Consider the following 24,805-nt stretch of genomic DNA (forward strand, 5'->3'; position numbering starts at 1 on the left):
GGGATATACAATCATATTCTCCATCATTTCAGTAACTAAAACTTGAAATTCATGTAATCAGGAGATCCTTGGTAAACTTCCTTGTTTACATATAATCAATTATTATTATACGAACAATATTATTCTAACACATAATTAGTTGTTTACAAACATATTATTTTTCATAAAGCAACTTCTAAACTATTACTTTAATTCATGAAGAGGGAATTCAAACTGAAGTGTAAAGACTACGTACGCTACTTTAACTAATTGGTCTAATCCACGGATATATGCTACATGTACATCACGTGTGTGTATATATATATATATTATGTATAAACTTACATATATGTCTTGATACAGTAATAAAGACTTTTATAGACAATGGCCAATGGTGTTGTAGACATCGAAATTTCGAAATTTTTCGTGTTCACAGGTGTGACAAACTTTTTCTTCCCCTTCTAGTAGCTTGGTTGTTTCAAAATATATTGACATGTTCAAATAAAATTTCATCAAAGATGATGAACTTCATGTAAATAGTTATTTCTTAGTCTATTGAGGCATCTGTTCATCAAAACATCATGTTTCCTATATATTTTTTTAAACTCAATTGTCACTCTCTACGTATGCATGACCTATGAAAACCGAGTTTAACTTTTTCTTTTTCTTTGTTTGTACATAGATTAAAACCAACGAAACTTTGCCACCAACAGACATGTCAAATTTGTTTATATATTGCATATGACATGTAAATCCAAGCCAACAAAAGGAACCTCATCACTATTATTCTTCAATCAAAGTATGATGTGAAGAAATATCTACCAATTTTGTACCTTTCCAAGATTTTTATATCCAATTGATGACTAAAAGGAAGCAATTCATTCTTGAAGATTTATTTTCTTACATTTGTACGGTACTTTTTATTTATTTATTTTTATTTTTATTTTATGGCATTAGACATTTTTTAAAAGTGGAACATCGTCAACGTATTTAAAACCTACAATGTGATGTGAAAGTTGTAATTTCAACTAAAATAATCATATTGAAATTTCGACATAAACACTGAAAAAAAATTAAGATCTCACGATAAAGTTAATTTACAATATGTAGACTAGTCCAACTCCTTGCAAGGTTTGATAAACTTGTAATACATAACATTTCTTCACAACCTCACATCCATATATCATAGAGACGCCGATCTTAACAAATCAATTTAACTGATTTCACCGTTAATTTTATTATGTGAATCATATAATTAATTTGGCATAGAAACTGTCTTTTAATATGCTCCACACAGGTGTGCAATCAAAATAGAGCTACATGTGCAATGTTTGGATCACTGAAATGCATCATATGCTGAATTTAGTGTTCATTATATATATGTGTGTGTGTATATATATATAAACGCTTTTACCTAATATTTCCCCTACTTGATTGTCCTACGTGATGCAATTGATATTTGTGACCTTAAGTGACAAAGCAAAGACCAGGCAATAGTAGATTCATGTAGATATTGAAATTGGCACACAAGGAGGGAAAGAACTCTTTGTTTTGATCCAGCTTGGTGTCCTTCCAGGCTTCCACACACTGAAAAAAAAGTACATGCCCGTGGCCTTCTGTTATATCATTCCATCATATGATCTGCTGGGCCTCGCATTGACACAATGATTAAACTTTTCATAAATTAGGGTTGTGATGAAATGGTCGGAACCAAGTATTTGTATTCTACTTGGCCACTAGTTATCATGGAGGCAGGACACGACCACATACTCCATAAGTGAAATACTATAGTAAAAATCAAATTATATCGATCTTCTCGTGAGCATCTCCAACATCTTAACTAAACCAACAGGATCCTTTCCAGATCCTTTTGATGAGGATTCTAGGGATCCGTGAATCGTGTCCGTTCATTGTATATCGTGCGGTCAGTTTTTGTTAGGTATTGTTTGTGTTTAATTTTGAATAAAAATATTTAAAAAATGATTTATGACTGCACAACATACAATGAACAGACACGATTCACGGATCTCTGGAATCCTCACAAGAATCCTTGTGGAGCCAAAAATAATCAAGAGGAGACACATGGATTTTTAGGTAAAAATGACGAAATTACCCTCAAGGCACACCAGGTTTCTTATGCACAAACAGCGGGCAAGCATCCCTCAACCAAGCCAAAACTGCCCAAAATAGGTAACAAATTCAAAATTATTTCATTCATCCTCATCTTATATTCCTGTTGACCTTAAAAATTACAAAGTCCTACGTGGTGCGCAGGTCGAGTAACTAATGAGCTAACTACATCATTTGGTTGATGCAGGGCGTGCCAACTCGTCGGTCGAGCATGGTCGAGGAGTACAATTTGTTGATGTGGTGTTGAGCGTGTTACTGACTTTTTGATCTTGCGATTGCGGTCGAGGAAGAAACATGTCTCGACCTTTGGATTCTCGAGCCTGAAGACAAAACTACTAGTTCTGCAAAGTTCACGAATCGTGGGCGCCGGGTTCGGTCACAGTGATTATATTCGTGAGAGTATAAGCACGTCGAATCGACACCAGACTATATGGACACAAGTACTCAAAGGAGATGTATGTCTTGATGGTAAATGTGGTTCGGTTGTCAGAATACCGAACTCTGAAACTCACTTGTGAGTATCCAATCATAAAATCACTCAGCATTCAATGTGCCGAATGTCGTAACTCGTAACACCTTAATTCGCCGAGAAGGCTAATAAGATGACATCCGCCAATAAGGATTCGGAAACCCTTCTCGACTGAGACTTGGATAGGTAACCAGTCAGCCTCAATGCAGTACTGTTTATCCAAACTGAAGGTGCTCCTCGGTCGGCTGATTCTACGGTAACAGTGTTGTTTATCCAAACTGAAGATGTTTGCCGGTTGCCTTCACAATGTTGTTTATCCAAACTGAAGATGTGTTGACGGAAAAAGAAAATAAAAATCTCAAGATGTTTGAGAGGTTTGCGCAGGGCATTTGTGTGTTGAATTGGAAAGGGCTTGAATGATGCACTCTTCTCTTTATTTATAGCAACAAATCCTCCTTAAGATCAAGTTGAAACCACATTCAGATTAGGACTTCTTATTCTGATCTAACTTTATCTCGACCAATCCTACTCTTACTAGGACTTTGAAATCACCCCCTTTTCAGGCCGTATTCATTATCGATCAAAAATCCATATTGCACTAGGGACCCTTATCGTATTGGGACTTCTTTGACCCATCCACTCATCCAAAACCACCTTTACTGAACAGCCTGGGACCACCAGACAGCCCATAGTATATTTGGAAAAGCTTTGGGCCAAACCAACGTTTGGCCCAAAATATTATTTTTGGCCAATTCCCTACAAGGTATTTACTCCATAACCTTCAAAGCATTCCATATAATTTGAGTTAATTGGCCAATTAATGGATCCATAAATTGCCAAATAACTCACCCATTACACCCCAAAAAACACCCAAACGCCGGCCACTCTCTCTCCCAAAGAGGGCCAACCATGCTCTATAAATTGGACCCCATTTTCTCTAAAAAGTTAAGTTACACACTATTGCAAAACTCCCAAAAACTCTCCAAACACTTTTCTCTCTATATTCTAACTTTGGCATCAGAGGTTCTTCAGCCAAAGCCCCCCCATTCATCGTGGGTGGGTGAGGCTCTTGGTCTTGACCAAAGGTGTTGATTGTTTTGTAGGTGCAATTGTGTCAAAGAAGGAGAAGGCGAAAATTTGCATCCACAATCCTCACAAAGAGGATCCGGATTCTTATCTAAATGAGGTTTTTTGGCACATTAATACAAAAAAATAAAGCTCCAACATGTTAGTTAAATGACTAATTATCTTAATTTTTTGAAAAGTAACTAGCTAAATTTAGCTAGAAAGAGAGAGAGTTAAATTTTGGGAGTTTTAACGAAAAGCCCATGGTACTGTTCACTTTAACGAAAATCACATTTTTACACTAAAAAGTCAATCCTGGTACTAGTCACTTTACCCTTTATTTTGTCCTTATCATTAAAACTTAAAGTTTTCAAGCTATTTTCATTAGTTTTCTTTTAAATTTTTGCTAAATGTTAAAAACTATAAAATAGCACGGCTTTTAAGAGAAGAAAAGGAGTCTGGTTTGTTAAGTTTAGAAAAAATAATGTTAAAAAAAATTAACTTAAGCTAAAAGCTAGTATTGGTTAGCCAAATTAACATTTGAGTCATTTGACTAGTTACAATAAAAAAATATTTAACTAATATTATTGGAGATGCTCTTAGATCGCATAATGAAAAATAGACACAACTTTTATCATAGCTGTTTTCTTTTTAACATAATTTTTTCCATTGCTGTTTTCTTTGATTTTGTTAAAAAGAAGGATAAGAATTTTTCAAGTCCAAATTGGAGAATGTTGTTTAACTTTGTTTCCGCTCTTGCATGGTATATGATAAGGCACCATATTATTGCATTAACCCAATGTAAACATGCCATGTAAGTTGGAATTGAAAAGTGAGGGAAAAGTTAGGTTAATGAAAAAATTAAAGGTTAAATTAAAGGATAATGACAAAATTAAGGGTTCACATGTTCATCCTCAAGTTAAAAGTTTTTATTATTTTTTTTCATGACCGTAAATTTATTCACAAGTATATGTGACGGAAAGAATTCTTGGGTTTTCTTTTTGGAAAGAATTCTAGGGTTTGATCCCCACAACACTTATTGATTAGGAGCTTGTTTGAAAGTGCTTTTAAAATGGCTGAAACCGTTTTAGGTGAAAATGTTTTTAGAATCATCCTCAATAAAATGACAAATGAATCCTAAGAAATCACTTTATTGCTATGTACAATAAGTGATGCTTCTTGCAAGAAACATTTACGTGCTTTTAAAACCCAAAAATATTTTCTTTAAAAATACTTTCAATTTAAAAACAATTCTACTACAAGCCCTAAGATATAGTAATTTGCATTCAAAAGAAAAGATACTTCAAGGTAAAAAACAAAATAACATTAACCCAAAAATTTGCAAATCTTGTAACATATATTGATATCATGAGTCCTTGACTGCATGGAATCTGAGCTTAGGAGTCGAGAAATCATGCATTATTTTTCGAGAATTGTTATTAGCATTCTAAAAATCTCATTTGACACTCTAAACTTTCTATAATTAGAAAGAAAATACATTTACGAAAAGTGCATAATGAGATTTTTAGAGTGCTAATAATAATTTCCTATTTTTTTTCCTCAACAGATAAACTTTATTAAATTCTAATTAAAATGTTTACATCTTTAACCAAGATGTTAAAAAAGAACTTGAGACCAATACAATCTCATTTAAAAGAACCTCCAATTTTTATAAACGCTGCAACAGAATGTGCAGTTCGGTTGCCTTTTCGACAAACAAACTCGAACGAGACAGACCCCACATCATTTGTAATTAGCCCAAATGTCATGCACTATGCTTCCCACCTCCGCATCAACACCGATCTCCGTCCTTATCATCCTAATAACTTCACGGGCATCAGACATGGTTTGTCAAACATTATTATAGAAAGCATGCATTCCAGTACTTGAAAATTATAATCAATGGCTGTCGTGTGCTGTCAATTGAAGGTGTAGTTATTTCCATGTTATCCTAAGGTTGTCTTGTTTTTTACTTGCCCAAATTTTACAGATGGCAGATTACAAATTACAATAGGCATTCTTTCCTTTCATAGCCTAAAGAAAAGATAGAAAAGGAGGAGGAAGAGCCAAAACCTCATAGGCATTCTTTGTCGTTTTACTTCTCAAATTATGCACTTAAGACGCATGATTTGTCTCAAACAATGAACCCACTACAAGAGCAATTAGGTTAAGCACTTTTTCGCATGCCAATAAATTGATTATATAGGGTGCATTTTTGCTGACCGCTCTTAAATTGTGGTAATGCTCACTATCATCTTATTTATTATCTTTAGATGAGTTTGAATTTGAGATTTGTGTTTGTCCACTACATTGATTTCGAAATTTAAAAGCATCTAAAGGTGTTAAATTGAACGATGATCATCACCATCACTTGAGGATTAATTATGAGAAAAAATATTCTCGATTATATATATGGGGCAATGCGCATTTCCTTATTATTTGTAAATTAAATTGTGACATGCAAGAGAAACTCATATATAACAAAAATACATCCACATTTGCACCCTCTTTGCACGGAAGTCATTCTCGAGACCATATACAAATGTTACTCACTTATACCCCCGTTGCATGAAAATTATTCTTTGCAATAAAGAATGACTCGTGACATGCAATGTCCTTTTAACTTGAAAACTTTCCTCATTTCCTACTAACTTGACATTAATTTACTATTAAGATATCATAATTGAAATCGTTTATTATCTAGTATTTTTCAAAGATCATCTTTAGAAGGATTTATTCAGTCTGGAGACTGCTTAATCATTCATATGAATCTAAGAAATTTATAGTTCATCACATGTTACCATAACTATCGGTTTATTTGACACATGAACAACTAAATCGTCTCTAAATCGAATATTTAAAAAAATAATAATAATAATAATATCTTCACGATGACAAATAGAATGAACAGTTTCGATCAGTTTATTATTATTGTACGGTGAAATGATACCACATTAGTGGGAAAATCCTTTTTTTTTCAAGAAGTATAAAATATGTGTCAAATAAAGTCACAATGCATAAAGTCTTATTTTTAACCAAGTACAGTCTCGAGCTCAAACATTCCTTTTCGTCATGGGCCATGTAATTGCACCATATTTTCATCCTTGTATATATTCTAAATTTCTATAAATGAGTATAGGTAAAAATATTGTTGATGAATAAGAGTAAAGTGTCTTATTGAAATTCAATAAATAGATCAACCAAACCCAACGACGTGAAAATACCTTTTAAACAATGTCAAACTTGCTGGGGTCCCAAAAGTAAGAAGTTGGTAACCGCTTACTTTTCCGTTATGGAAAGATTAATTAAAACAACAATTAAAATTTCTCATCAGTTTTAAAAACAACAAAGATTTTAAGGATTTGTCATCATCATTTGTATAAATACCAACAATTGAAGGGTGGTGTCTTTTGTATGATCCCATAATCTATAGGAAAACATTTCGTCCAACATTCTTGGCAAATCTTAGTTAGCCCCATCTCTTTCCATGTCCCTTTACTCTACCTTTCTCTCCTTCCCTTTTCCTCTCTCTCTCTCTCCCGGACATATAAGGTGATCAAATATATCCCAACAACTTGTATCTAACATTGCTAAAACCAGAGAGAAAAACAGAGGAGTTTAGATATGGAGGCAACAATGCCGAAAACGGCTCTAATATGGTCATTCTTCATGGCATTTTGTAGCTTCATCGTAATTCATGTCTACGCAGAGGACTCTCAAATGGGTTATCGTCCATTTTCCGGTGGCGATTACAATGATCATTTGCGAAAACTGCAAGAGTTCAAGGCTTCACTCACCCGCCACGATTCGCTTTCTGTTGCACCATCTTCAATCCGACCCTCTCCTAGTCCTAGCCCTATTGTTCCGCCAACGGTAATTCAATCGCTTTGTGCATAAACTTTCAAATTTTTCTTTGATAATTTGGTTGTTTAATTCTTGGTCAAAATGTTGGGACAGAAGCTTTGTTGCTGAAAAGTATTTGTGATTTGTCAGTCCATGTTGAAAATGGGTGATGGTTGGTGCAGGGGAGCACTAGTCCACGTGTTTATCACGTGACATCGTACGGCGCTGATCCGACGGGGAGCAGAGACAGCAGTGATGCACTTGCTCAAGCAATGGCAGATGCATTTAGAGGCCCAACTGAAGGGTTCTTGATTGAGGGTATTGCCAATCTTGGAGGTGCCCAGATCGATCTTGAGGGTGGCCATTATCTGATCAGCAGACCCCTGAGGTTGCCTGGAGCTGGAGTAGGAAATCTTATGGTATGCCCCGATTAACATATTTTCTTGAAGATTTGATAAAATCCTACCATAAATTTTCCGCGGTATTCCAATACATGCGAGTTATGCCAGATATTCATTCTTTGGCTTGCCCTCGGGAATGTACCGAGTCTCATATGTGTTTCGTAATTGTTGATCAAATACATATCAACATGATGATATGAATTAAGCGATGTGATTAGGTTTGTGTAATAATTTGAACATTTTTTTTTTATCAAACAGATTCACGGAGGAACATTACGCGCCTCAGACGATTTCCCAACTGACGGATACCTAATTGATTTATCTCCAACATCATCAGCTAACAAGAAAGCAGAAACCAAAAAGGAGAGCTCAATGTCCTGCACAGCTTTCTTCATCATCCTACAACTATGAGTACATGACTCTCAAGGACCTATTTTTGAACTCTAACTACAGGGGAGGGGGCATTTCAGTCATAAACTCACTTAGAATAAGCATAGACAATTGTTACATAACACATTTCACCACCAATGGAATCCTAGTCCAAAGTGGCCACGAAACTTACATCCGAAACTCCTTCCTAGGGCAGCACATCACCGCCGGTAGTGATCGTGGTGAAAGAAACTTTTCTGGGATTGCGATTAACCTAATGGGGAATGATAATGCTGTGACAGATGTGGTGATTTTCTCTGCTGCGGTAGGTATAATGATTTCGGGTCCAGCCAACATACTTTCCGGGGTACATTGCTACAATAAGGCTACCGGATTTGGGGGCACCGGAATTTATTTGAGATTGCCCGGGTTGACACAAACCCGAATTGTGAATTCGTACATGGACTACAGCGGCATTGTTGCGGAAGATCCGGTGCAGCTTGATATCTCCAACAGTTTTTTCCTTGGTGAAGCATACATTGTCCTAAAATCAATAAAAGGGGTTGCCAATGGGGTCAATATTGTAAACAACATGTTTAGTGGGTTCGATAAGGGGGTAGAGATTGTTCAATTGGACCAAAATAATGGGCCTTTCAAAGAGGTTGAACAAGTATATGTGGACAGGAACAATGTGAGGGGCATGAACACAAAAGGCACAGTTGGAAGGAGGTCTGTGCAAGGCAATGGGAGCTCATGGACCGTAGATTTCAATCCAATTCTACTATTTCCTAACCTTATTCGGCATGTCCAATACACGCTGAGCGCCGGTGGCAATGCGTTCCCCAACCATACCCTAAGGAACGTGTCGAATAACCGTGTTGTGATCGAGTCGAATGTGGCGGCTCCGGCTTCTGTTTTCGTGACAGTTGATCAAGGAGTGGCAAACTGAAGCTAGCTGACCTAAATTTGTGTCAGGATCATTGACTGGACAAATTGTGAATAGGTTGGGGAAGATGGCAACATTTTGTCATGTTCTTTTTTATCAACTACTCTTTTTTGGTCATGATTTATACAATTCAATTATGCCACGGAATACACACACACACACACACACACATATATGTTGTAGCTTGTAGTAGTAGTTTGAGTTAATCAAATACAATACATATACCTCTGTAAAACTTAGGCCACATTTGCTTTTGTCAAAGTCATATTTTGAATATGGCTCATTGCTGAAATTTGTGCAATAGAAATTGACCAATCAAATAAAAGGAAGGTCTTTTCTGGTTTACTTACTACAATTAAAGATGCATGTGACAATAATATTTCAACACAAGCCAAAACTTGAAATGATTAGAGATGACGACTGGTTGAACATCATTTAGAAACAATTATAGAGTCTGCAAAACAAGAGCAATTCATGTGAAATGAAACATGACGTAGAGGTGAACCCGTTTCATACTCTCTTGAGCAACATGACTCTTTGACTGTGTAGATGTGAACGTGTACACATAATACTTGGGGATTATATGAACAGATGTGAGGTAGAAGTTGCATGGAGTAGGAGAAGAAATGGCCAAAACTCCAAGCTCTTGAATAGATAGCGTAACTAATCTTTGTATATGCTGAAGGGGGTTAGCTATTGATCAGGACTCATTCGTCATTGTCTTTCTTTCATATTTACAAGCGACTTAGGTGTGGTTCTGGATGCATGGACAAATATTTTTGAAAACTTATTCGTTCTAATAATTCTACCACATTTAAGTGTTGAACTAACCAATTCAAAAAATTAATGAGTTTATTAGGGTGAAAAGGTGGATTTATAAAAAATGAGATAAAGATGGATTTGTAATTAGTTTGGCAAAGATTTAATTTCTGATCATTTTAACCAATTGCCTAATATTTTTTTAATCATATGAGCTACAAGTCTTTAGAGATGGTAGAGTAACCTTAGACAAAGAGAAAAACATTAGAAAGAAAGAGTACACCTATTACTATTAGCAATTGATGGACTTTTCAAACAAAAGAAAATAGTACTTTTAAGGTTAGTTTTGAAGATCTATTGAGAGATTGTAATTCAAGTAGTTGATGCTTGTATTTTCAAATAAAAAATTAAGAATAAAATCGAACATCGAATTACTAATAAGCCAATAGAATTGTATTTGTCTCTACCCATGAATTATCGTTGTTGCGTAATGTGTTTGAATTTTTGTAAGTGAGTTTTTTAAAGCAAAAAAATCAAACAAACTAACTTATGCTAAATTCTGAACCATATATAGAGTGTTTTAAATTCAGAAAACTTCAAGATTTAAAAAAAAAAAAAAAAAAATATATTATGCCATGAACTTTGTGTATTTATATAGTGTTCAAATCCATGAGGCGAATCGGTTGAAATGGAACTAAAATGAGTGATTTATTGTATTTGACAAGTACGCTATAAAAATGAGTAAACTTTATCTAAACCATAAACCCTATTTGTCACAAGTCAAAACACGATGTAGTGGTGATGATGGTGTTTGGCATATTTAAAACGATTCCCACTAATGTCACAATAATAGTTTTGGGACTTTGTACTTTAAAGGTGCGTACTAATGGTAATGGAATTTGGATCCTCCGGACATTAGTGTCCAGAGCCTAAGAATAAAGAAATCCGAGTCTTTAGTTTGGATGCATAAATTAATCATTTATTGCTTGTAATATTGGACAATGATTAATATAAAATAAGAACAACATAAGATTTATACTGGCGCCTTATGTTTTTGGCACAATATTTTTTAATAATGTTAGCATGAAATAACGTTAAACCGTGAGGTGCCAGAAAATTCATAAAAAAAATCTCAATTTAAATGAGTCTCCTTAGCATTTCTTTTTCGAAAAATACATGACAAGCCTGAGGCTCATGGGGAGTGGACACGAGATGTTATTTGTTGGATTTTAATGGCTTGGCCAGTTAATTGTCAAGCTTGGCTGAATATTACCAAGGCAACTACCCTAATTAGAATACTGTTAAAAAAAAAAAAAAAAAAAACAAGAAAGATTTAAACTTTGTAATGATAAATTTCTTGAGCCTGGGAAAAGGACTTGGGGGAGACCCATACTAAAGAAACAAAGATTAGGCAACAAAAAGTGTTTTCTTTTCCAATTATATCAACAGAGCATACTTATTGTGCTATTTCCTTAAGCTTAAGATATTGATCGTGGTTCTGATGCTACTCACCTGCGCAGGTGTTATTTTAGCCACTTCGGACTTTAATTGAGTAATTTTTGTATCTAATATAAGAAATGCTATCAACAGTTGCTTTCGCACAACGTGGTAGCACAACTCATCATCTGATAATTATTTAAGGATCTTATGAAATCAGCTCGGTCGAAAGGCTTAGCATTCTACTTCAATTCCAACTCAACTTAAATCTCATTCAAAGCATTGAAATGTCAAATGTCTGGTATTTCACTCAACTAACTTTGGTTTAATGGTAATAATTTTCACTTACTTGGAGATTTGTTTCAAATTTGACTCAGGTAAAAGCACAGATCCTATTTTTGTGAGGCAAAAAATTCCTTCACAAAAAATCTATTTTTTATCTTTTCTAGGTTTATTGGTTCTGTAATGAAATATATATATATTATGGTGACATAACTCTGTATTTTGGTGAATTTCTGTTTGTACATATCGCATCATATGCCAAAGAAAAATATTCCATTATCTCAATCAAAGAACATAGAAAAAGATTCATGGGTAACTTCCCAGATTTGGCCAAGAAGTTAGAAGGAGGTATTGGTCTTAGTAGGGTTAATTTACATTCCAAAATAACTTGAAAACTACTTTTGGAAAGATTTTGCGGTGTGTCCGAAACACAAGGTAGAACACCAAATATCATTATATAAGTTTTTTTTTTAAGTGTTTCTTCAATTTTATAATGATATATGATGTCCTACCCTGTGATCCAAACACATTAAAAAATCTCTCCACTACTTTCAAGTTGGTGGGAAACAATCAACCAATAGGATCAATTGATAAGGTTCCTTTGGTTAGATCATAGAGAGATATACCTTTGCATACCTTTGAAGCGCATTAAACAAAAGAGAAGACAGTGGATTGCCAAGTAAGCATATCCAATCATTGCCACCATTTTCCTCATCCATCATTTTACTCTCCACACCCTCCATTAATTGATGGACCATTTTTCGTAATTACAAATCACTGTCTAGTATACATATACTTAAAGTTACAAAAGAAAGTTTATGTACATATGTCAAATCTAATATTTTTATATCAAAATATAACTTCTTTATATAACAAATTAAGTGTTTTCCATTTATCCTGAATCATATTACTCGTTACGTCCATTAACTGAGCCTTAGCCTCTTCTCTCTTTTCCCTCAAACTTACGTTCCCCTTCAGTATGTACTATCAAATTAAAACTCTATGCATGCCCCTTCTCTCCACTAATTAAACTGCTATCTCCACCATCCCCACTACCACTCACAAAAGCTTCTAATTTTTCTCCACCACTTCAGTTTCATCTCTATCTCGATGGCTCAAACATCCCCTCCTCCAATTCCTTCTGTGCCTCCAATTCCCAGTCCCATCTCAATAAGAACACTTTGTGATCAAAACCCTAATCATGATCAATTCCAACCCAATCATCATCTCAATTTTATGGTCATCTTGGCAGCAATCTTGTGTGCCTTTGTGTGTGCTCTTGGTATCAATTCCATGTTGCACTGCGTTTTTCAATGCATAAGTCGTGCCGTCATTGAACCGGTCCAATGGGTAGCTTCACGCCGGCTTAATTCAGGCCTAAAGAAGAAGGAAATGGTGGCTTTGCCTACTTCAACTTACGCTGATTCAGGTACTACTTCTCCATCTTCGTCGTCTTCAGGCTGCGCTATTTGTTTGGCTGATTTTTCTGATGGGGACAAGTTAAGGGTGCTGCCCAAGTGCAACCATCGGTTTCACGTTGCCTGCATTGACAAGTGGTTGCTCTGCCACTCTTCTTGTCCGACTTGCCGGCATCGGCTCAAGTCCAGTGACTGCATGCCCTCTCTTTCTGAGATTGTCACACCCTAAGAGACTCAATTCAGAGAAGAACGTCATCGGCTTAGTTGAGTTGCGGAAGGGATATGACACTGCAGAAACTCATGAATTTGTATTAGGGTTTCATATTAGTATCTGGTTATACTAGTTTCTCTTCCTATATATCCTATTAGGGTTCATATCATATGGAGTTATGAATGGAGGAGTTTTGAAGCATGCAAACTATATTATTATAAATGTTATAGTTTTGGTGTCGCCATATTTCACTTTCATGTGTGTGTGTAAAACTTTAACTTATTAATTGACTTTATATAACAAAAACTATGGGAGCTCTCTTTTTAGGGTGGGTGCGGACAATAATGTGAAGGCATAAAAATTAAAATTACAACTCACACTTAACAAAGCTACTTTTGGGACCTTTTAATCTTTGTCTAGACTCTAGCATATAATTTTTTGAGTTTAGCAAATTTTATTTACATATTTAGTCTTCTTAGCATATATTTTTTTAGAAATGCTAAGGAAACTTTCTTAGAAATGAGACTTTCCATGGATTCTCTGCTACCTAAAGTTTTTAATACAATATTTTATAACGTTAGCACGGGAATAACATTAAAGGGTGAGGTAGTAGAGAGTTTATAAAGAGTTTCACTTTAAGAGTCTTCTTAACATTTCTCTATATTTTTTCCTGTTGTGCAAAATGTTACTCATTTAGATCAATGCTAATTGCCTTATGTTTTGTACAAGTAAGAGTGAGGATAAAAAAGTTTAAATCAGCACCTCACGTGAACTGTTTATATGAAATACGTTAAAGCAATTGAGCCACAATTTTTTGTAAAACATAAATTACGTTTGAAATACGTTACTTGGTCTTCTAACACTCAATCTCCACCCTATTAACAGAGGTCATGAATTCGAACAGCATGAGTTGACAAAAGTTGATAAATAGAAAAACAATTGTTTTTAATATGATTTTATTAGTGCTGCTGAAGCCACCAGCACTAGAATTTCCTCAGTTCTCAAGGACGAGCCGCTGTACTTTACTCCCCATGTGATAGACTCAAAGAGGTGAAGGGATCACATTACGCCACAAATGATGAAAGAAGAAAAGAACAAGGCATGTCCCAGTTTCGTTCTGTTAAATTTACAAGGAAATCTATCCAGCATTTGGTTTTTGCTAGATGGATATTGTAAAAATTCTCCAACATGTACTGATTAGTGCGATCACCCTCATCTGATGTGCGAGATTCCGAAACAAGAAACCGACAAGGAAAAAGCCATTCATTTGTGGAAACTCGAACGATTTTGCACAAATTTGTGATCTTCATAAAGATTGTGTCAACTACATCAAACAAGCCACTATCGAAACGAAATGACAGACCACTAACAATAATACAACGGATAAGTATTCCAGCTCCTAAGCAATTGACAGCAACAGAAGCAAATTCAGTTCTCATCTTCATCATCGTTTTCTTCTTCAGAGTCATCATAGAATTCATCATCTTCTTCATATAAAAGCCCTCTGAACTGCTGTGTCCTTATTCGCTTTTGAATTCGGTCCCTTATGGCTGTTCCCTGATACAGGACCATGACAAGTTCAGGTCAAAAAATGAAACAAAAATCTTCCCTGATTATATTCAAATCAGCTGTCATGCATGCAAACGCAAGTGGTATAACAAAACTGAGAGCGAAGGAGAGGGAGAGGGAGAGGGGAGAGAGAGAGAGAGAGAGAGCCCACCATTTTATGGAAACCTTCTTCAAACCTCTCCAGAAATCCAGCAACCAGCCGGTCAGCGTTCTCCACCCATTCATTACGACGCATGGTGGCAGTCTGTGTTACTATTTGTATCTGCGCATCCACAAGAGAGTAAAATACAATCAACTTATGACCAGACATCTCTAAGCAAAAACACACTTACTGGTGCTCTTACTAGTGCATGGAAATAAGGGGCCCAGCAAAACCAACAAGATTGTCAATATTATCCAGGAACTAATGTCCGCAAGAAAATTTGTGAGTCTCATTGGTTTTTCTAAGCCTAAACGTTTTCAAAAATACAAGGTACGCTCTTGCCGAGTGCAAAACATGACCTTATTCTCAAGGAATCCGTAAGATGTGAGAACTATTTTGCATCGACACTCAAAATTAAGGAATTAGTCAACAAATTTGTAAAAAAAAATAAAAAAAAAAAAAAAAAAATATGATGCCAGAAGCAAATAAAAGATAAGAGATGTCAAAAGTCCAATTGTCCATTAAAAAACTAAACATTTGCTCTAATTGCAAAAATATGCAGCAAAATTGCAAACACAGTTGGACCGTGGAAGAAGTAAAAGTACGGGAAAGGTACCCTTGGAGAGGGTAGACCAAAAAGGCAATACACATCCGATTCTTTTTGGACTATCATCAGTCTAACAAATGGTTGATCTCATGCATTGTTTTCCAATATGCAACCAAATCTATTTAGTATTTTATGCGTAGCTCCACTGGGAAGTATATAAATCAATGATTCAGTTATGAAAGGAAATTCCAAACTGATAGCGATGTAAAAGTATAGGTGTTTGAAGCATGCTGTTACATATATGGTACTGGAGCCTACTGGATTAAAATCTCAGATACTCCTAGTCAGTGATGCGTATAAAAAGGAACCAAAGATTATTAAGCATCATGGTATCATACCTTCTCTCCTACTTTTTCTTGGTGCACCTTCACCCTCTCACGCAATCTTTTCAGTCCCATGTTCACTCTCAGTCGCTTTTCCTAACAGTAAGAAATGAGGATGACGAAAATCACTTTTCGCACTAGAACAAAAGAAAGTGATCACTTGAACATGACACATTCATATAAACAAGAACTAACCCTCACATAGCTGACACCTAGATCTTTTCTTGAGTACCCACGGTCCAAATTACGCATCACATACTGGTTGTAATCTTTAACTATCCTCATTATGAGATCCGATGTAGAGATCCCATCAGTTCGCTTTGTTTCTTTAAACTTCCCAACAGACTTAACCTGTGTGGCGGTTTACGTAAACATATAAAAATGATAGTCAAGAGTGATGGAGAAATATATCTACAGAGTAAAACTACCAAAATAAGGTTAAGACACTGTTAGCATTCACATTAGTGAATGACTGATAAACAATTAGCTGAAACACGGCAAGATGAAAGCAAACATAGCATATAAGACGGGAAGAATTCATTCCTATTGCCACCCAGAATTAGTCTACTAGACAATAACTGGTTATGGCACGATCGTCTGCAAAGAACAAAAAGCTCTTGACAGATACAAAAATGGAAAAAGAGAAGGCCTAACAATGTTCTTAATAGGAAATAAACATATAGGTTCAGTTATCAATAGAACTTACAAATTCATAGACATCCTTTCCAGAGCCACTTGCATCAGCATAGCTACAATTACAAATTTAGGAAAAAGAAGAAGCATCAGATTGATGATGCAGAAATTTGCAAATCGTAATTAATTAGGGGTTGGTTAACTTTACGGAAGAGAGTCATGTGCCACAAAGTCAATCTTATGCTTGTCCAGAAACTCTTGCGAGAGCACCCATGGTGCATCAGGGATAACTTCGTCCACCCATCTGTAGCAAATATATTACAACACAATGCTTTAGGAACAACAATTCAGTAATGTCAAGTAGCTAACTGAGAGTGACGATGCAAAAATATGGTGTTCAACAATTTGGCTATCACGTGGACCCCCTCCCTAAAAAGGGAAAGCTAGGTTCTACCAAAATTAACATTTTTCGTTAGATAAAAGCAATCTTTTGACTAATAAAACAAGGTTAATAGCAATAAGCATAAGATTAACAAATACTTTCATCCGACTCCTTGCTACGATAAGTTGTAACCTAACATAGATTAGGAAAATGACAAGAACACTTATGGCAAATGCATAAGCCAACCTGCAATGGCGGAGTGATTCATAGCGCTCCTTCTCAGTCATAACAGTTTTTCCCTTATAATTGTGCGTAATTTCATCACCACAGCAGCCAACAAGCAGATACGTATTGGGGAACCTAGAGTTTAGACATAAATGAAACAATCCAAAACCAAATCAAACTCATTCAACTTTTCAAATTTAGAAATTTACTAGTAAAATCAGTAACAAAGAACATAGAGAGAAACTTTTTGGCATCGAATTCGAATTCAAAGGCAGAGAGAAGCAAAGAGAGAACTAATTCAAAAATGTTACTTGACCAATCTTCAAGAAAGTAAGCATCCAATTAAACCCAGAAACAATTTCAAGTCTTGACAGGGAAATTGCTTGATATTCAAGAAAAAGCATGTAATTTGACTGAAGCAATAAAAACCCACTTCAATTCTAGAGGGAAAGAGAGAGAGAGAGAGAGAGAGAGTTACAGTTTCTTGGCTTGCTCGAGAGAACGGGCATGGCCGAAGTGAAAGAGATCATAAATGCCGTCTGCATATACTCTCACTGGACGCTCCTCCTCCTCCTCCTTAATACTCTGCTGCTTCTCTTCCTCCATCTCTGCCTCTCTCAGTCTCTCACTCAACTGCAAATTCTTTGGGTTTTTGCTGAATTGGTTCTCACACAGAAAGCAGGGAGCTTCACAGCCCCTCTCTCTCCCTCTCTCTCTCAAGGACCACAGCAGTTGGAGTCTTGTACGTTAACGTACAAATACTCTTCTACGCAGGTTTCTCTTCAAGAACACGGGTGTGACGAGGATAATTGATTATTTGTATCCGCCCCCCAACGTTGTTTTGACGGTTATCCGACATCCAAAAATCAGTTATATTCTTTAGAGAGGTGTTATTGGGATTTTAAAATTTTCATTCTACATTTCTTACAAGTGTATTTTTTATTTTTAAATATAGAAAGTTTAGAGTATAGGATAAGAATTTTAGAGTGTCAATAATAATTCTCATTTTTTATTGTTCTTTATTTTTTAATACAAACGGTAGTACGAAATGAATGCGTCACAACTTCGTATTTCATTAACAAATATATTATTTTTAATTAGATATATATTAGGATTACATGTATGTGAGGCTTTGAAGCAAAATTTGGTTGTGTGAAATTACATTTCTGTCCCATATTTCTTATTCATGTTCTGTTTTAATTAGAAGGTTAAACTGGTGATTTCATAGGCTTTTGGTTGACAATAAGTGTTTTATTAATTAGTAGAGATAAATATAGAAAGTTTGGAGTGTAAGATGAGAATTTTGGAGCCAATAATAATTCCCATTTTTTATTGTTCTTTATTTTTTAATACAAATAGTAGTACGATACGAATACGTTACAACTTCATATTTCATTAACTAATATATATAGGAGATGGATATGTGGTATTATTATCTTTTATATAGTTTTTGACAAACGTTTTATGGGATCTTCTTAATATACCATTGAATTACGAGTTTAAGGTTGTTTTGTAAAACCATATTCGTTTATTTTTTTTCACTATAAATAAATGTCTTAATAGTTTTGAATTTATCTGATATTTTATATAGATAATATATAAATTGTGTTCTAAAAGATAGACGGAATAGACCCCACAAAAAAAATGTGTCAAGTTGGATAAAAAAAATGGTGCCACAAGTCCACCCATATATATGATAAGTTGTTAGTCAAACTTAAACCTCATCCACTTAAGTGAGATCACGTGTTGCTAAACCAGTTGATTTTGCACATTTCTTTTGATATTATACCATTTAAATACCTTTTCTTTTCAATTGTGTGTTTGATACCAGTTGACTTGAACGCTTACAGACAAAAATGCAGAGAAAGAATGGTGTCTGTCCTGCTAGGCTGCTACCTTATGAAGAAAATGTTTATGACAAACAGACCAAAAGTTGAATATTATTTGGGTTGGTCACTGAATTAAATATTCATGTTCAAACTGGCTAAATTCTAATTTGACTGGAAATACAACCGGAAGAAAAATCAAATTTCTTCTCCGTCCCAATGGAATACGTTTAGATCACACGAGCATTTTCTTGAGTTAGAAGTTGTGCTAGAGTTATGTAAACCGCAACCAGCTTACAGGAAATGCTAACATCAATCATTCACAACAGCGTGTTTGTGACAAACAAAGGTCAATTGGGTTTGGATCCTACGACGGACTTAATACAGACCACCAGAGCATCAATGAGACATTCGACAAACGGTGCTCAATCCCAATCTGTGTAGCATAAGAAGTTATTGAAATAAGAATCATTACAAACTATATCGTAATGATACAGTATCTCATTTGTATCGTAACGACATTCTAGACTTTCCAATTACAATGCTCTAACCATACACCACTTACACATACACAGTGATGAACACTCGGCCGCGCTGCTAATAGTTGCAGGGGTGAAATGCACCTCTGCATTTCCATTCTAGCGAGCGTACTTACAGTGCTGTTTTCTATCAGTACCAGCAGTCCGCAACTTCCTCTTGCTGTGGCAAATTCTGCTTCTTTGGCGGACCAGAGGTTCTTGGGTATTCTCCATAAGCATCTTTCCCGGGTCTCGCAAGCTCTACGTAGATGATCCTGCCGTCAAGATTCTTATAGTAACAAAAAGGAAAATGAGTCACTAGGGGTAATATTTCATCAGGGAAAAAAGCAAAAGAAAAATGGCCAATTTAGAACCTTGCGATCCATATTTTCCAGGGCGAGCATAGCATCATCTTGACTGGTATATTGAATAAATGCAAACCCCTTGGATCTTCTTGAGGATTCATCCTTGACTAGTTTAACTGATCAACACAGTAAATACAGTTACATGGTGTACATGAAAAATAAAGGATCGGACTATGTGAACTATTTTCTGCTGCAAATAAAGGTACGTACCTTCAGCTATCTGGCCGAAACTCGAAAATTTCTGCTGCAAACTATTTTCACTGGTGGAATATGGTATATCTAGGGCTGGAAAAAAATCCCAAAAATCCCAAACCAAACCGAAAAAATCCCGATCCCAAACCAAAAAAATCCCAAACCAAAATTCCCGAAATTTTCGGTATGTAATCCCGAACCAAACCGAAATTTTCGGTATGGGATTCGGTATTCCATCTCCATTTTTTCGGTATTCCCATACCGAATTGAAATAAATATTATATATATATATAATTTTTTTTATTATAAGATAATTATTTCAACCGTTCATTGTTTTAGATTTAATCTGTATATATATATATACACACAATTACCAACAAGAAGGGAGCAACCACAAGCATCAACAAGATCAAGGGGACGAAGGGGCCGAAGAGGCCAACAATATTTATAGACTTTAAGCTTTGCTTTTTAGCTTTTGGTTTGTAACTTAATTATTGAAACTTTGGCTCATAACTAATTTTTTTGATTTTGGGTTTGTTACTTTATTTATAAACCTTGGCTTGTAACTAATATTTTTGCTTTTGAGTTTGTTACTTTATTTATTACTTTATAATATGTCAAATTTTAGCCCAAAAACATAATATGTCAAATTTTAGTCCAAAAGCCCAAAAACATTTCGGGATTCCCGATTTGTCCCGAAATCCCGAAATTATTTCGGGATTCCCGAAAATTGGGATTCCCGAAAATTTGGTTTGGGATTGGGATTGAATTTGGGATTCCCAAAAATTTCGGTTTGGGAATCGGGACAATGGTTTCGGTATGGGATCCCATACCGAACCACCCCTAGGTATATCTGCAGCTCAAAACAAATTAGAACTTGGACAGTTAAAGACAAATTGCATGGTATCTTTATACTTTTGGGGATCTTCAGTTACCTAGTAATATATTTGTGAAGTGCTAACTCGCTATAGCTGCTACTACCAACCTATACTAAGGTACATAAAAAGGCTCTAAACTTAGCATCTTTTGTAAATTGAAAGATCTGAGGCCTCAGTGAAGAAATTCCTATAGCTGCTACCAACTCCTTGCTCTTTCCATTGTTGGTAGTACTTAATTTGCGTTCCAAGCAATCTTTGCTTGGTAGTACTTAATTTGCGTTCCAAGCAATCTTTGCTTGCAGTGAGCTTACTTTGGATGGAAAACCATGTGATTGCGCAATTAATAACAGCTTAAGTAAACCAAATCGTATTCTACAAATCCACAAATGGATTAGATGTTACCAATTTTCCAATCCATTGCCTTCAATGCTACCGTGTTACTGTTAACTATCACCCTGCAGATGAACAACCTCTGTTAGCTGTATTTTTGCGTTTTGTTGGTGCCAACTTAACTTCATGTGTCCAGGACTGACTGAAATCTTCCCCTTCACTTCCTCTTGTAATCAATAACCTCTTATTAATCCATTTCCTCTTCGAAAATATTAAACCACAAGAATGAAATAAGTCACCAAACTCTTGACTTTCTCTTTGTTATCAATCTTAAAACTGCTGCCTCCTAGTCTTCACACTCATTTTAAACTATCCCACCCGCATGCCAAATTTCATTATTGTGCCTCTGCTCACCTACATTTATTCCATTTTAAACATCGAAGCGAAATTCGAGTGCGTGCTAACCATCCTCAATCCAAATAAAATGTAGTCAAAATATGTCTACCCGCTAATAAATTTCCAGTCTAACACTACAAAAATGCACAAATTTCACAATTGAGAAGATAAATTAAGTAAAAAATCAAATGATAAGTCAGTCATAATTAAACAATCAGAGCTAAAATACAGCATAAACTAAATAAAAATCTAAACTTCAAGAAAAACCAAGATAGTGAAACAGTAAAAACTCAGAACAAGAGCTAATCCACTGCATGAATTACACGAAAGTTAACACATTGAAGCAGACCCAGGTAGAAAATCAATCAATATTTCTCACAATTCACAGATTGAAGAAAACCCAAATGGAAAACCAACCGAATTCACAGTAATTGTATGAATTAAAGTAATAAAAAAGCGTACTTTTAACCAAGATTTTGCTTGCGAGAGGATAGTCGAAAAAGGAAGATCTCACTTGGAGCTTCAAAGGCTTGGAGTCCGTACGATTCGACAGATGAATCGGTTTCGGGTGTGCGTAACAAGGGAAGGAGACCGTTGCCGCCCACATGCCTTCTCAATCTTCTTCTTTTTCGAGTGCCGAGTTTTCTGCTTACTTCTGCTGTTCTTCGCGGCTTCGATTTTTCAGTTAACAGCAAAAAGCCCGCGACCCGTTTTTCAGAACGGGTCTTAACCCGAGCTCCAGCCCAACAGCCTCAACCCTATGCTTTCAGCCCATCCCATTTCTCAATACCACACTCCTTTTTTTTTTCTTTTTTTTTTTTTCCCTTCTTTTTTTGTCTTTTGACTATGAGACATCCTAAACGTTGTACTCTCAAAGTCCGTTAGTCCGTTTGGTGGGCAAGATAGGATTGACCCTCATGGATAGGATTGAATTGGTAGAAATTGTTTAGGCTTTGAATCTCAGTTCTTGTTTGGTGAAACACCAAATTGTATAGGATTGGGTCGATGGCGTAGACAACTCAAATTAGATATGTTGGGATAGCCAATCCAATCCGTGTTGTAATTTTTCTCATCAAACATTTGATGGGTTACAAGTCTAATTTAATTGGATAACTCATCTCATCATGCTTACCAAATGGGGCTTCAAGTCTCATCAACTGGTCTAACTTATATTTACACTTTATGTGGTTGCGAAATAAATAAGTAAACCATTTGTCTACTTTAAACATCCATAATTTCATTTTATTTTTATTTTTAATAAAGTGACAAAACGATATGCTAATTACTTTTTATTCATACAACGCTATTGGAAGACGAGTATGATCCGTCACAATTAAATATCGAAATTCGTAATTCATGAAAATTGAACTTAAAATCTCCTACTTATAACAGACAAATTATTTTAACAAGTTGAGCGAGTGGTTATTCTAAACAACTTTTACTTAATGGAAAGTGGACTCAAACTTTGAAAGACGAACACGCTGCCTTGTTGTTCTATAAATAAACAACATGTAGTTCAGAGGCTAAAACACATTTACATCCAAGACCAGGTCAAATAAAAGCACATTCCTGACAGAGGTGATGAACCTCAATTACAGGAGACTCACAAGTCACAAGTCACAAGTCAAAAAGGAGACTTCCAAATATTGCTCATGAACCCGGAATTTTAACTTTTAAGTAGTGATGCTTGGAAATTTCAAAAACCATGAATGTTGATAAATTGAAAGGATCAGGATCCTCTCCTGAGATAAGGGTAAGGATCTTCCTGAGCAAGCTCATCAAGCTATTGAAATTTTTATCCAACGGTTACAAACAGGAGATCCCTCTAAAAGTTATAATAATTGTAATCGTTGGATAAAATTTTAACGGTCCGATGAACTTGCACAAGAGAATCCTCACTCTTAGCTTAGGAGAGGATCCTGATCCAACTTGAAAGATCTCAAACGTGCACAAAGAACTTTAGGATACTTGGTAGTGGTGGGGATGGACAAGTTATAAGGTAAGGGGGAGACAAAGACCCATGATGAAGCTAATTACGGCACTCTATTTAAGAAGGACAATAACTTGGATTGACCGGATCTGATCAGTCCAATTGGGTTGACGGCTTCAGGCTTGAATAATTTTCCTCCATGCTTAGGAAAGAGCATATTGACTGGAACCAGTCCAAGTCAAACAAGGCTACATGGAAAATAATTTTTTCAATCACTCAAGTGATGGTAATGGTTATCATCTTATTTATCATTGTTTGATGAGCTTAAACTTTAAGAATTGTATGAATAGATAGAGATCTAAAAATTTAAACTCATGCAATAGTAATGATAGATAGGGTGTGAGCAAAAATATACGCGGGCTACTAGCCTACTACGTATTCCTTTCATGGCATCAACGTATACAGAGGCACGAAAATACTATCATGCTCTGGATATCTTATATTTTGAAGTTTTTAAATATTAAATTTTGGTGATTTTTTTTATTTTGTCTCTCACTAAATAGGAGAAATTAATTTCTCTATTAATAGTTTAACAGTTAAAAACCCAATGTATAGAAAACCGCAAAACATATTAGAAAATTGAAAAACTTCGAAGTTTGAACCAACAAAAAAGGAAGAAGTAAAAGCGACTTACACTAATTCATGTGATTAGAAGCTTAAACTCAAAATGTCCATCCATCCACCATCCTACTTTAACAAATGGGAAGGTTTTTAGCCACTTGAGAGAAGCATGTTGCTAGCAGATAATGGATGGGATTCTCTCCCTTTTTTTTTTCTCTCCTCTTCTTTCTCTCTTTTCAAGGTTTTTTTTCTCTTTTTTCTTTGTACCTTTTTTTTTTCTCTCTACAAAAATGAAATCTTGAACTTTCAAACAGGAGAAGAAGGAAGGGAAGAGAAAAAAAAAGGAAAAATAATCCTTGTCAATATGTGTTCGAAAAATATTAATACATCAGCCTATTATAAACGCTATAATATGGCATTAATTTACAATTACTCTCATTTGCTTGTTTTTTTGTTTGATTTTATAATTCTATTTATGAAATTTGTACTCAAAATTCTCTCTCACGAAAAAAAAAATGGACGCATGCAAGTTAGTGAAGCATTTAATAATTTTCACACT

At 35.4% G+C, this 24,805-nt stretch overlaps 4 protein-coding genes across 5 annotated transcripts; 2 read left to right on the forward strand and 2 right to left on the reverse strand.

Annotated features, from left to right (window-relative positions):
• Nucleotides 1–7,267: 7,267 nt before the first annotated feature.
• Nucleotides 7,268–9,551, forward strand: LOC103945184 (polygalacturonase QRT3-like). The gene is given in 4 exon segments (XM_009355724.3): nucleotides 7,268–7,516; nucleotides 7,669–7,905; nucleotides 8,146–8,265; nucleotides 8,267–9,551. Coding segments are annotated over 4 exon segments (1,545 nt in total). The 3' UTR covers nucleotides 9,206–9,551.
• A 3,037-nt stretch (nucleotides 9,552–12,588) lies between these two features.
• LOC103945183 (RING-H2 finger protein ATL74-like) lies at nucleotides 12,589–13,553 on the forward strand. The gene has a single exon (XM_009355723.3). The coding sequence runs from the start codon at nucleotides 12,791–12,793 to the stop codon at nucleotides 13,325–13,327; it is 537 nt and encodes a 178-aa protein (XP_009353998.1). The 5' UTR covers nucleotides 12,589–12,790; the 3' UTR covers nucleotides 13,328–13,553.
• A 1,006-nt stretch (nucleotides 13,554–14,559) lies between these two features.
• LOC103945182 (choline-phosphate cytidylyltransferase 1-like) lies at nucleotides 14,560–18,009 on the reverse strand. 2 transcript variants are annotated; one of them, XM_009355722.3, is made up of 8 exons: nucleotides 17,669–18,005; nucleotides 17,212–17,325; nucleotides 16,792–16,887; nucleotides 16,657–16,699; nucleotides 16,146–16,301; nucleotides 15,966–16,046; nucleotides 15,030–15,140; nucleotides 14,560–14,866 (listed from the first exon to the last, which is right to left on the reverse strand). In XM_009355722.3, exons 1-8 carry the CDS (start codon nucleotides 17,794–17,796, stop codon nucleotides 14,738–14,740), a joined length of 858 nt encoding a protein of 285 aa, XP_009353997.1. In that variant the 5' UTR covers nucleotides 17,797–18,005; the 3' UTR covers nucleotides 14,560–14,737. The 2 variants fall into 2 exon arrangements, with proteins under 2 accessions (XP_009353997.1, XP_048429600.1); XM_048573643.1 differs by lacking the exon at nucleotides 17,212–17,325 and having other exon boundaries at nucleotides 17,669–18,009.
• A 1,432-nt stretch (nucleotides 18,010–19,441) lies between these two features.
• Nucleotides 19,442–22,365, reverse strand: LOC103945181 (glycine-rich RNA-binding protein 4, mitochondrial). Its single transcript, XM_048573593.1, has 4 exons — nucleotides 22,158–22,365; nucleotides 20,110–20,178; nucleotides 19,909–20,015; nucleotides 19,442–19,823 (listed from the first exon to the last, which is right to left on the reverse strand). The coding sequence occupies exons 1-4, from the start codon at nucleotides 22,300–22,302 to the stop codon at nucleotides 19,686–19,688; spliced, it is 459 nt and encodes a 152-aa protein (XP_048429550.1). The 5' UTR covers nucleotides 22,303–22,365; the 3' UTR covers nucleotides 19,442–19,685.
• Nucleotides 22,366–24,805: the final 2,440 nt, after the last annotated feature.

Source organism: the organism of the source record quoted next, unplaced genomic scaffold, assembly GCF_019419815.1.
Source record: "Pyrus x bretschneideri cultivar Hongxiangsu unplaced genomic scaffold, Pyrus_bretschneideri_v1 Contig7, whole genome shotgun sequence".
NCBI classification, from domain to species: domain Eukaryota; kingdom Viridiplantae; phylum Streptophyta; class Magnoliopsida; order Rosales; family Rosaceae; genus Pyrus; species Pyrus x bretschneideri.

Excerpts from the sequence above, each read along its gene's own strand:
- LOC103945183 (XM_009355723.3), top strand. The coding sequence starts at position 12,791 with ATGGCTCAAACATCCCCTCCTCCAATTCCTTCTGTGCCTCCAATTCCC.
- LOC103945181 (XM_048573593.1), bottom strand. The coding sequence starts at position 22,302 with ATGTGGGCGGCAACGGTCTCCTTCCCTTGTTACGCACACCCGAAACCG. Across the intron at positions 20,016-20,109 it reads TTTCGGCCAGATAGCTGAAG|TTAAACTAGTCAAGGATGAA; the intron begins GTACGTACCTTT and ends TGTGTTGATCAG. Across the intron at positions 19,824-19,908 it reads TGGAAAATATGGATCGCAAG|AATCTTGACGGCAGGATCAT; the intron begins GTTCTAAATTGG and ends TGTTACTATAAG.
- LOC103945182 (XM_009355722.3), bottom strand. The coding sequence starts at position 17,796 with ATGGAGGAAGAGAAGCAGCAGAGTATTAAGGAGGAGGAGGAGGAGCGT. Across the intron at positions 16,888-17,211 it reads GAATCACTCCGCCATTGCAG|ATGGGTGGACGAAGTTATCC; the intron begins GTTGGCTTATGC and ends TATTTGCTACAG. Across the intron at positions 15,141-15,965 it reads AAGAAAAAGTAGGAGAGAAG|ATACAAATAGTAACACAGAC; the intron begins GTATGATACCAT and ends GTGGATGCGCAG.